We start from the raw sequence: 12,838 nt of genomic DNA, 5'->3' as shown, positions 1-12,838 counted from the left end.
TACATTATGCACCACATAGGAATTTCAATACTGGCTCCTGCAAACCCATCCATCCATCCATCCATCCATCATCTTCCGCTTCTCCGGGGTTCGGGTCACGGGGGCAGCATCCTGAGCAATGAAGCCCAGACCTCCCTTTCCCCAGCCACTTCCACTAGCTCCCTGGGAGGGATTCCGAGGCGCTCCCAGGCCAGCTGGGCGATATAGTCACGCCAGCGTGTCCTGGGTCTTCCCCGGGGTCTCCTCCCCGGTGGACTTGCCTGTGACACTTCCCAAGGGAGGCGTCCAGGAGGCATCCTAACAAGATGCCCGAACCACCTCAACTGGCTCCTCTCGATGTGAAGAAGCAGCGGCTCTACTCCGAGTCCCTCCCGGATGACCGAATTTCTCACCCTATCTCTAAGGGAGAGTCCAGCCACCCTGCGGAGGAAACTCATTTCAGCCGCTTGTATTCGCGATCTCGTTCTTTCGGTCATTACCCAAAGCTCATGACCATAGGTGAGGGTGGGAACGTAGATCGACCAGTAAATCGAGAGCCTTGCCTTATGGCTCAGCTCTTTCTTTACCACAACAGACCGGTAAAGAGCCCACATCACTGCTGACCCAGCACCAATCCGCCTGTCAATCTCCCGCTCCCTTGTACCATCACTCGTGAACAAGACCCCGAGATACTTAAACTCCTCCACTTGAGGCAAGAGCTCATCCCCGACCCAGAGAGGGCTCTCCACCCTTTGAGAACCATGGCCTCGGATTTGGAGGTACTGATCCTCATCCCGGCCGCTTCACACTCGGCTGCAAACCGATCCAGTGAAAGCTGAAGTTCACGGCCTGATGTCCCCAATAGGACCACATCATCTGCAAACAGCAGCGATGTGACCCTGAGGTCAGCAAACCGGACACCCTCCATCCCCTGACTGCGCCTAGAAATTCTATCCATAAAAATTATGAATAGAATCTGTGACAAAGGGCAACCCTGACGGAGTCCAACTCTCACTGGGAAAAAGTCTGACTTACTGCCGGCCATGCGAACCAAACTCCTGCTTTGTTTGTACAGGGCCTGAATGGCTCGTAGCAAAGAGCCATGTACCCCGTACTCCCGAAGCACCTCCCACAGAATACCCCGGGGAACACAGTCGAATGCCTTCTCCAAATCCACAAAGCACATGTGGACTGGTTGGGCAAACTCCCATGAACCCTCCAGAATCCTGGAGAGGGTAAAGAGTTGGTCCAGTGCTCCACGACCAGGACGGAACCCGCACTGCTCCTACTGAATCCGAGGTTCGACTATAAGCCGGACTCTCTTCTCCAGTACCCCTGCATAGACCTTACCAGGGAGGCTGAGGAGTGTGATTCCCCTGTAGTTGGAACACACCCTCCGGTCCCCTTTTTTAAAAAGAGGCACCACCACCCCAGTCTGCCAATCCAGTGGCACCACCCCCGATGTCCACGCAATGTTGAAAAGGCGTGTCAGCCAAGACAGCCCCACAACATCCAGAGCCTTGAGGAACTTGGGACGGATCTCATCCACCCCTGCAGCCCTGCCGCCAAGGAGCTTTTTAACTACCTTAGCGACTTCGGCCTCAGTAATGGACAAGCCTATTCCCGTGTCCCCAGACTCTGCTTCCTCACTGGAGAATGTGTTGGTGGGATTGAGAAGGTCCTCAAAGTATTCCTTCCACCGCCCAATGACGTCTTCAGTCGAAGTCAGCAGCACACCATCTCCACTATATACAGTGCTGGTGGCACACTGCTTTCCCCTTCTGAGTCGCCTGACGGTTTGCCAGAATCTTTTCGGAGCCGACTTAAAGTCACTTTCCAAGGCCTCACCGAACTCTTCCCACACCCGGGTTTTTGCCTTGGCAACGACTGAAGCCGCAGATCGCTTGGCCTGTTGATACCTGACAGCTGCCTCTGGTGTCCTACAGGCCAACCATGTCCGGTAGGACTCCTTCTTCAGCTTGACGGCATCTCTCACCTGGGGTGTCCACCACCGGGTTCGAGGATTACCGCCCCGACAGGCACCAACTACCTTGCGACCACAGCTACAGTCAGCCGCTTCAACAATGGAGGAGCGGAACATGGCCCATTCTGAGTCAATGTCCCCCACCTCCCCCGATATCTGGTCAAAGTTCTGACGGAGGTGTGAGTTGAAGATCAATCTGACAGGTTCTTCTGCCAGACGTTCCCAGCAAACCCTCACTATACGTTTGGGTTTGCCTGGTCTGACTGGCATCTTCCCCCACCACCTGATCCAACGCTCCTGCAAACCAAGACTGTATAATAGAGGTCACAAATAGTCATTTGATATTCATCCATACCCAACAGATGTCGCACTGCTGACTGTAGAAGCTAGAATTTCTAACTTCCCTAGTGCACTATTTAGGGAGTAAGGAGCTGTTTGAATCTCAGTCTAGATTTGATGCGACTGAATGAAACGTGAACATTGAAGTGTGTAAGTGATATTCTTTAGACTTTTATACTGCATTTTGTACTGCGGTAATTCAACCCTGTGATTTTAATGATGGAGCTGTTTAGCATGTTTGCTGTCTTAGCCTGTTTGTTAGCCAACTAGTGCTAGAGAAGAAAATCTAAGATGTCAGCCCCTCAGTTTAAACAGAACAGGCTTCCTACTTCATTGGTTTACTCGACATGCGCAGCATTACAGAGCTTATTCCATCATTAACAGTACAAGGGTTTTTCGTGGTATGATGACACGATGTGTATCGTGGATTTTACAGCAGCTTTGAGTGCAGCTCCGCCAATCAGACTTCAGGACCAGAACTGTCCCTTTGATAAGCCACTGCGGTCGTGCGTCATTCTGTAGTCCTCGTTATGCCCATATTAGGAACTCCGGGTCTAAGCCCCATTTATCTACGGCCAGAATGAAATCGCCTTTATTGCCCCCTGTGTTAAAGAAAAAAAAATTCACAACCCAATACGGTTTATCCGGTGAACATTTTTTCCGTAATTCCACTGGATCCTCCGAATTACGAGGTCGTAAAGAGCTATAATACTAATATTGCTAACTGCGAGCTAAAGCTACTGCGCATCAATTTGATGTCACTAAGCTACGCGAAACTAAGCCTGATCTGGCGCTCAGACGAGCTGTGCTACCTTATCGAAATGTTCTACTATAGCGCAGATTTAAAGGTATACTCGTAAATAAAACCTCTGGGTGGGATATTTTGATAGGCTAAAATTCATTATACTACCCGTTTTGCTAAGAGGCTGAATGTAGCTTCTTTTTTCGCGGCTTGTGTTAATGTTCCCGTTCCACCTTAAATTGGGCGGCTGTGACTAGCCATCACAAACATTAGCAAACGAGACAAAATACTGACCTGTCGGTTCTGTTAAACAGCAAAATAAGTAAATGTTACTCAGCTGTTAAGCAGAAATAGAAAAACATCCTCATATCAGGCCTTTCAACCCTCCACGAAGCTGAAGTCAGCTTCTTTTTCGCCGGCTGCTTGTCCACATTTTCCCGAACTGCTGCGCCATTTAAGGTGGAACGGGAAAAGTCAAACAAAAACGGTGACGAATGTCCTGAGAAAATGCTCTCAGTAAAATGTAACTGGCATTAAAATAATAATCAGGATATCCTGAGAGCCTAAATCAGCTGATCAGGGGGTCAGCAGTGATTATTAAGCTGATTCTGTATTGGATCTTCCCGAGTGCAGCTACGTTTGTAGAACACTTAAAATCAAGCTAAAAGGAGAGATCTATCGTGTTTCAGTGAGCGTCAGATGCAGAACAGAGAAGTGCAGGGAAACGTGCTGATGTTGTTCTGACTCCTGTTCATCTGCCCTCAGTCTGAACACGGAGACGTTTACTGCCAAAACCCGCTTAACGAGGCTGCCAGTCTAATGACGTGAATTCAGTGCGCAGTAGCTTTAGCTCACATGTAGCAATATTCATATTTCAGCTCTTTAACGACCTCGTGATTCGGAGGATCCAGTGATATTCGGGAGAAATGTGCTCACAGGACAAACCGAATCGGGTTCTGAACATTGTTATTTAACACAGGGGGCGACAGAGGAGACTTTTCCAGAACCGTACAAATAAAAAAAGACAAGACAAAATATAAGTGGGCATCACTGAAGCTTTTATTGATTTTTTCCTCCACAGAAAAAAACTTCAGCATAACCCGCGACCCAGAAGGAGAAGCGGCTTAGAACATGTATATGTGTATATGTGTGTGTGTGTGTGTGTGTGTGTGTGTGTGTGTGTGTGTGTTGTTTCTAACATCAAGCAGCGTCTTTTTTTAGGGTTATTATTTTGAAACGCTAAAGGAAGCCCTGCGTCTTTTATTTTGAAAGTCTTCAAGTGCGGAAGAAGCGCTCAGTGTGTCAGTCTCATATGGGATGGTTTTCTCTCAGTTTGTAGGAAAATAAGAATATAATTCAGAAAAAAATGCATTTAAGATTTAACTGTATTTCTAAAGTTTTTAGTTTGTGAATGCAGATTATTAAGCTGTTTTTTTAGCGCCCTGTTAATCAATGATGCGGAGAGTGACTCTGTTTATTAACGGAACTTCCCGGAATGGAAAGGTAAATACCTCATACCTCAACTTTTAGGTTATATCGGATAAAATGAGGGTTTCTTGCTGAACTCTTAAACGGGCACGACGCTCAAATTCACTTATTTTTCTCACTTAGTGTATATTGTCCATCCCACCTTAAAAGGTCGTACTTTTATGTTCTAGCGCCTGAGGCTGAGGCACCATTTAAGGTGGAACGGTGAATTAGGATAAGAAGCTGGCTGGTAGGTCAGTAACTGTTTGGCTGTTTTTAAGGTGGTCGCGGTTTACGGCTCTCTGGTTGATTTATTATCTGTAGCGAGCGCCAAACTGGGAATCAAAGCTGCGAGCATCTTTAACTCTAAAGGTGGACTGATAGACGACCTCGCTCTGATCAGGTAAGAGTCACTTTGATTAGCCGATTAGTTCTGTATGAGAGTTCATCAGGAGGCAGTAAATTAAAAGTCTTTGCTTTGTTTAGGGATGATGATGTTCTTTATGTGTCTGAAGGAGACACCTTTGTTGGTGAGTTTAAGGACCACCCCCGTAATGTAATAACATTATAAAATACACTTTAAATCCTGTGATTAATTTGTATAATGTTGTATATTTTAAAGCCCCCCTTCGAGACCCGGAAGCGCCACACTTTAACGCTCACACTGATTGGCTGACGCTGAATGTTGGCGGTCGTTGCTTCACCACAACCCGGTAAACATTTAAAAGACATTTAACATTTAAAATTGTTCACAGTGGTGTTGATAGGAACCAGATGTCCACCTCTAAAAGCTCCCTCTGAGAAAGATATTACATGAAATGGCTATGAATTCACTGCCAGATGACTGAGACACTGTTTTACAATAGTTTTGGGAATTTAAAATCCATTCATGGTGGAGGAATACGTGCAGTGTGCTGTGAGACAAAATATTTCCCAAAGAAAATTTCAGATTTTCTACTGTTTTCCCGTCATTCCATTCCATGTAAACTCAGACATGTAAAGACATGTAAAGGCTCACTGGTGGTTTTGTATAGTGGATAAAATGTTTATATTTGTGTTGTTGTCATGGCGACCTCTGGTTCCCATCAACACCACTGTAGAGAAATCTGACCAATTTCACACTAAACTATTCTGTTTACATCTCACACACTGGGGGAATTTTAAAAAACAGGTGGAATCATTCTGGTGGAATATGTATTGTCTAATTCTCTGAACGCTGCTGTTCTGACTGAAGCTGATGGTTGTGGGTTTATTAGGAGCACGCTGGTGAAGGAGCCGGAGAGTATGCTCGCCCACATGTTTGGAGATAAAGGTGAGGTCTGATTCAGAGTGATGATTTACTCCAGGAGATCTCGTTTTTTCTCCGTTGTGATTAATTTGTGTTCTGCTGTGTTGCTGCAGATGTTTGGGGGAACAGGCAGGATGACTGCGGTGCGTATCTGATTGACCGCAGTCCAGATTACTTTGAGCCCATTCTGAACTACCTGAGACATGGCCAGCTCATCGTCAACGATGGGATCAACCTTCGAGGTGAGCTTCTTAAGCTTCTTTAGCATGAGCTCCGTGCATGCCTGTTCACACCAAGTTTGAGTTTGGCAGACAAAATAAAAGGACGATTTTTGATGTAGTAGAATCTGTACAGCAGATCAGTGTTCTATCAAACACTCTGAAAACGCAGGAAGAAGAGTAAAAAAAATTACTTGGCATTATAACACCTTATACAACCCATATACAGCCATTAACTAGTAACTGAAGCTTTCTAATGCCTTATTCAACACTTGTACACTGACCAACCACTTCAATAAGTCCACTTCCTCGTATCTACACTCACTGTCCATTTTATCAGCTTTACTGACCATATAGGAGCACTTTGTAGTTCTACAGTTACAGACTGTAGTCCATCTGTTTCTCAGCATAATTTATTTTTAATTAACTATATTATAGTAATTATTATTACTATGTTTAAAAGAATAAGTGATACATGTGTGGTTGGTTCTTTTCAGTAACAAAATTAAAAACTCTCACCTAAACAACACAATCAGATAGACAGACCGCAGGCTAAGGGTTACCACGCAGTAAACTGCTCTGAGCGTCAGTGTTATTAAATATTCCCTTCTTCAAACCGTTCTTACATGCACAGCTTTATTACAGCATATCTCTGTAGCACAGCTTTTATTCAGAAGCTGTGAGATGAGGAAGTTGGTGAGGTTGGTGGATTTTACTGAATGTGCAGCTACGTTGCTGTTAGAAACACAGGTAAGTTATTATTCATGTAACAGTTATTAATTAATAATATAGAAATGTAATTCTCTCAGGGGTTTTGGAGGAGGCTCGTTTTTTTGGAATCGAGCGTCTCGCTGAGCAACTGGAGACTGTTATCAGGGTAACCTGCTTATTGTTCTTTTAATATACAGGTTGAATGGATGTGTTATGAAAACATGTTGTAACTGATCTATTGTTTTACTTTCAGAATTCGCAGCCTGCTGATGATCACTCTCCCATATCCAGAAAAGAGTTTGTTCGTTTTCTGCTCGCTACACCGACAAAGTCCGAGTTACGCTGTCAGGTAGACCTTAGATATAACATCACTCTTAGTGTTAACACTCAGAGTGTTTTACTTCATTTGGTTTAACTACGTTTTTAGTGTTTAAAAATGTTTTTGAAAGTTTGTTTATACAGGTTCAGGCAAATATACTGGCACCTGACCAAGTTAGCTGTGTTAGTTAAATAACACATAATTGCTGATGGAGCCTCAGCAGCTCAATAAACATAAAGCCCTAAACCATTAAACACCTAAACCATAAGTACCTATAAACCATTGATCCTCTAAATCGTGAACCCCCTTAACCATAAAATCCCTAACCCCTTACCCTAACCCCTAAAAAGCTGTGTCTGGGTTGAAGTGAGCAGAGTTTGAAAACTGTGGTCATTTTCAGGGTCTGAACTTCAGTGGCACTGACCTCTCGCGGTTGGATCTGCGCTACATTAACTTTAAGATGGCGAATCTCAGCCGCTGTAACCTCACACATGCCAACCTCTGCGGAACCAACCTGGAGCGAGCTGACCTGTCCAACGCCAACCTGGATGTAAGCTCAGCTTTTAAGTGACCTCAACAGGGACCGGAGGTGCAGAGCACTGTGTGTGTCTTGCTGTTGTTGATGTTCTTCTGTCTGAATGTTCAGGGAGCAAATCTGCAGGGAGTGAAGATGCTCTGCACCAATGCTGAGGGAGCTTCGCTGAAAGGCTGCAACTTTGAAGATCCTGCTGGACTCAAAGCCAATCTGGAGGGTGAGGTCACTTGTAAACTTTCCTTTAATGCCTCCTCCATAAAGGAAAGACAGTGTGAAGAAAACAGCAGGCAGTTATAGAGGTATAGAATTGAGGGATTTATGGGATTATGGGTAACTGGTCTGTCCAGAGCTGCTATAATTTTTCTCATACATAAAAAAAAGATCCAAACATGTATAAATATTACTTTATTTATTTAATAAAATAATCCCAAAAACAATTCCTCACTGTTTACTGTGTCATATATGCTTGTAATATTTAAATAATTTAAGAAATAGTCATGTTGTTTGTTTCTGCTATTTGTAATTCAACCTTCAATATTTAATTTCTTCTCATTTTTATTAACATTCGGCTTTTATTTTTAAATGAACTTCAGCATGTTTGATCTGAATGTTTTAATTAAGTGTTTGATCTGAATGTTTGTTTTCTGTTGAAGGTGCTAATCTGAAAGGAGTTGATATGGAGGGCAGTCAGATGACCGGTATTAACCTCCGGGTGGCAACGCTGAAGAACGCAAAGCTAAAGAACTGTAACTTACGAGGAGCCACGCTGGCCGGAACTGATCTGGAGGTCAGAACGCGGTTTTGCCGTTTTACACCAGTGGGCAGTGCAGTACAGTCAGACCTTTATTATGAGCAGCAGCCAACAGGCTTTTTGAGTGTTTTTTTATTACTATTTGATAGTTGATTTTTGTCAACATTAACATTACAGCACAACACCACAGAGTCAGAAATATAACAGCTAGCCACATATTGCAATAAAGGTATTAACTTTAAAGAACAGCAGTGTCGCAGAACCAGTCACACATGGAAAGCACATTAACTGTAATGTGCTTTTTATCCATTTTAAAAGCTGTTAACTCACAAACAGAAAGATGCTGCTGATGCGAATCACCGTTCTTACACAGCACCACAGTAGTGCTGCTCTGTAGTTTTTCCCTTTATAACGTTAGCTCAGCGCCACAGCTCCTGGCTTTATTACAGCCAAGAACATAAAATAAACAAATTTCTCACTCAGAAAAGCTGCAGCCGTCAAGTAGAGTTCTGACTCTCCACATGCTCCTTCTGTGTTTGCTGAAAATGTCTCTCTGTTTAGAAAACGAGTTCTCACATGTTGGTGTGATGCTCCAGATGTTAATCTGAGAGTCAGTTGTCTGTACATGATATTCTAACTCAGCCATAACTAATGCCACAATATTTAGTAATTAAACAAGAAATAAAACTAAACAATAATATCTGGCTTTAATGTTTGTTAGTTTATTTATTTATTTATTTACATCACATTTATTTTCTGGTCAGTATTAGTGTGTTTTAGTTTGTTTTAAACAGGTTTTGACAGCAACAAACATAAATATTATGCATTAATAATTAGTGATTGAGTTATTAACATTTAGATTCACAATGACGTTTCAGACGTGCAGTGTGATGTTTCAGACGTGCAGTGAGAGCAGTGTGACGTTTCAGACGTGCAGTGGGTGCAGTGTGATGTTTCAGACGTGCAGTGTGACGTTTCTGACGTGCAGTGAGAGCAGTGTGACGTTTCAGACGTGCAGTGGGTGCAGTGTGACGTTTCAGACGTGCAGTGTGACGTTTCAGACGTGCAGTGGGTGCAGTGTGACGTTTCAGACGTGCAGTGTGACATTTCAGACATGCAGTGGGTGCAGTGTGACGTTTCAGACGTGCAGTGTGAGCAGTGTGACGTTTCAGACGCGCAGTGGGTGCAGTGTAACGTTTCAGACGCGCAGTGGGTGCAGTGAGACGTTTCAGACGTGCAGTGGGTGCAGTGAGACGTTTCAGACGTGCAGTGTGAGCAGTGTGACGTTTCAGACGTGCAGTGGGTGCAGTGTGACGTTTCAGACGTGCAGTGGGTGCAGTGTGACGTTTCAGACGTGCAGTGGGTGCAGTGTGACGTTTCAGACGTGCAGTGGGTGCAGTGTGACGTTTCAGACGTGCAGTGGGTGCAGTGTGACGTTTCAGACGTGCAGTGAGAGCAGTGTGACGTTTCAGACGTGCAGTGGGTGCAGTGGGACGTTTCAGACGTGCAGTGGGACGTTTCAGACGTGCAGTGGGACGTTTCAGACGTGCAGTGGGACGTTTCAGACGTGCATTGGGTGCAGTGTGACGTTTCAGACGTGCAGTGTGATGTTTCGGGCGTGCAGTGGGACGTTTCGGACGTGCAGTGTGACGTTTCAGACGTGCATTGGGTGCAGTGTGACGTTTCAGACGTGCAGTGGGTGCAGTGTGACGTTTCAGACGTGCAGTGGGTGCAGTGTGACGTTTCAGACGTGCAGTGTGACGTTTCAGACGTGCATTGGGTGCAGTGTGACGTTTCAGACGTGCATTGGGTGCAATGTGACGTTTCAGACGTGCAGTGGGTGCAGTGTGACGTTTCAGACGTGCAGTGTGACGTTTCAGACGTGCAGTGTGACGTTTCAGACGTGCAGTGTGACGTTTCAGACGTGCAGTGGGTGCAGTGTGACGTTTCAGACGTGCAGTGGGTGCAGTGTGACGTTTCAGACGTGCAGTGGGTGCAGTGTGACGTTTCAGATGTGCAGTGTGACGTTTCAGACGTGCAGTGTGACGTTTCAGACGTGCAGTGGGTGCAATGTGACGTTTCAGACGTGCAGTGTGACGTTTCAGACGTGCAGTGAGAGCAGTTTGACGTTTCAGACGTGCAGTGTGACGTTTCAGACGTGCAGTGTGACGTTTCAGACGTTTCAGACGTGCAGTGTGACCTTTCAGACGTGCAGTGTGACGTTTCAGACGTGCAGTGAGAGCAGTGTGACGTTTCAGACGTGCAGTGGGTGCAGTGTGACGTTTCAGACGTGCAGTGGGTGCAGTGAGACGTTTCAGACGTGCAGTGTGAGCAGTGTGACGTTTCAGACGTGCAGTGGGTGCAGTGTGACGTTTCAGACGTGCAGTGGGTGCAGTGTGACGTTTCAGACGTGCAGTGGGTGCAGTGTGACGTTTCAGACGTGCAGTGAGAGCAGTGTGACGTTTCAGACGTGCAGTGAGAGCAGTGTGACGTTTCAGACGTGCAGTGAGAGCAGTGTGACGTTTCAGACGTGCAGTGGGTGCAGTGTGACGTTTCAGACGTGCAGTGTGACGTTTCAGACGTGCAGTGTGACGTTTCAGACGTGCAGTGGGACGTTTCAGACGTGCAGTGGGACGTTTCAGACGTGCAGTGGGACGTTTCAGACGTGCAGTGGGACGTTTCAGACGTGCATTGGGTGCAGTGTGATGTTTCAGACGTGCAGTGGGTGCAGTGTGACGTTTCAGACGTGCAGTGTGACGTTTCAGACGTGCAGTGTGACGTTTCAGACGTGCAGTGAGAGCAGTTTGACGTTTCAGACGTGCAGTGTGACGTTTCAGACGTGCAGTGTGACGTTTCAGACGTTTCAGACGTGCAGTGTGACCTTTCAGACGTGCAGTGTGACGTTTCAGACGTGCAGTGAGAGCAGTGTGACGTTTCAGACGTGCAGTGGGTGCAGTGTGACGTTTCAGACGTGCAGTGGGTGCAGTGTGACGTTTCAGACGTGCAGTGTGACGTTTCAGACGTGCAGTGGGTGCAGTGTGACGTTTCAGACGTGCAGTGGGTGCAGTGTGACGTTTCAGACGTGCAGTGTGACGTTTCAGACGTGCAGTGAGAGCAGTTTGACGTTTCAGACGTGCAGTGTGACGTTTCAGACGTGCAGTGTGACGTTTCAGACGTGCAGTGTGACGTTTCAGACGTGCAGTGAGAGCAGTGTGACGTTTCAGACGTGCAGTGGGTGCAGTGTGACGTTTCAGACGTGCAGTGGGTGCAGTGAGACGTTTCAGACGTGCAGTGTGAGCAGTGTGACGTTTCAGACGTGCAGTGGGTGCAGTGTGACGTTTCAGACGTGCAGTGGGTGCAGTGTGACGTTTCAGACGTGCAGTGTGACTTTTCAGATGTGCAGTGGGTGCAGTGAGACGTTTCAGACGTGCAGTGAGAGCAGTGTGACGTTTCAGATGTGCAGTGAGAGCAGTGTAACAGCAGTGCGTCTGTAACATACGTTGTATGTGTAGCTGCAGAGGTTTTGGAGGAAAGATGTCTTGGAGATGAATTTGAGTGAAACTAACTTCTTCCTTTTAAAATTTGCAGAACTGTGACCTGTCTGGCTGTGACCTGCAAGAGGCGAACCTGCGCGGCTCCAATGTTAAAGGTGCCATTTTTGAGGAGATGCTGACGCCTCTCCACATGTCCCAGAGTGTACGATAACTGGAATATCCATTCATCCCTTCTATCCTCTCCTCACACTGACCACAGCGGCTCTGTCAGAGCTCTGACTTTTCTAAGTAATGAAAATCAGAAATGGATACTGCAGTTGAGGATGATCTGTTGTTTCAGTGTTCACAGTCGAGCTGTGGAGTGTTAGCTCAGTTTAGCTGTAGATGAAAGTGTTTGTACAGAAATGTTTAATACTGAATTGTATCATTTTAAAGAGTTTTTCTGTTTAAAGTCGATTCAATGACCAAAACTGTGAAATGATTAAATGTAAGTCAATGGATGGCACAGTTTGTCTGCTTCTGAATTTGCGCTGATAGATGTTATGTGAAAGTTTTTTGCTCTTAGTCTTAAGTAAGGTGGGCCTCATCAAGAAACGCAAGCAGAACAAATTTATCTTTCAATCAAATAACTAATACGGGAACAAGCTTGATCTGGACCAGACACCTTGTTCACATTTAAATACAGTTACACAGCTATCTGAAGTGAAATATCAAAACCATGAAAATAATATTTCCTATAAATAGCTTACACTGTGAGCTGTAAGTTTTAGGCACCTTAGAAAATATTTTGAAAAGATCCTGGTCCAGACAGTAAGCTTTTGCTAACTTATATAAACTCTTAACATTAGTTTCCCTCCAACACCTGCTTTACTTAATCAGTTCTTCATTAAATTACATCAAGTGCTGCTGATGGAACTGGACAAATGAATCTGAAGGCTGGAAAGAAGCGAGAAGTCAAGAACCAAACCTGTGTTCTTTTAACCTGCATATTCAAAACGTCACTGACAAACA

The 12,838-nt window shown here is 45.4% G+C and overlaps 1 protein-coding gene across 1 annotated transcript; it reads left to right on the top strand.

Annotated features, from left to right (window-relative positions):
• Window positions 1-4,313: 4,313 nt before the first annotated feature.
• kctd9b (potassium channel tetramerization domain containing 9b) lies at window positions 4,314-12,334 on the top strand. Its single transcript, XM_017693648.2, has 12 exons — window positions 4,314-4,547; window positions 4,793-4,914; window positions 4,998-5,041; window positions 5,134-5,224; window positions 5,768-5,823; window positions 5,913-6,041; window positions 6,827-6,894; window positions 6,982-7,077; window positions 7,448-7,597; window positions 7,694-7,799; window positions 8,236-8,369; window positions 11,922-12,334. Exons 1-12 carry the CDS (start codon window positions 4,497-4,499, stop codon window positions 12,036-12,038), a joined length of 1,164 nt encoding a protein of 387 aa, XP_017549137.1. The 5' UTR covers window positions 4,314-4,496; the 3' UTR covers window positions 12,039-12,334.
• Window positions 12,335-12,838: the final 504 nt, after the last annotated feature.

Source organism: Pygocentrus nattereri, chromosome 18 (assembly GCF_015220715.1).
Source record: "Pygocentrus nattereri isolate fPygNat1 chromosome 18, fPygNat1.pri, whole genome shotgun sequence".
In the NCBI taxonomy this organism is placed as follows: domain Eukaryota; kingdom Metazoa; phylum Chordata; class Actinopteri; order Characiformes; family Serrasalmidae; genus Pygocentrus; species Pygocentrus nattereri.
The sequence above is the reverse complement of the archived record's forward strand: the minus strand, read 5'-3'. Positions and strand labels throughout refer to the sequence as shown.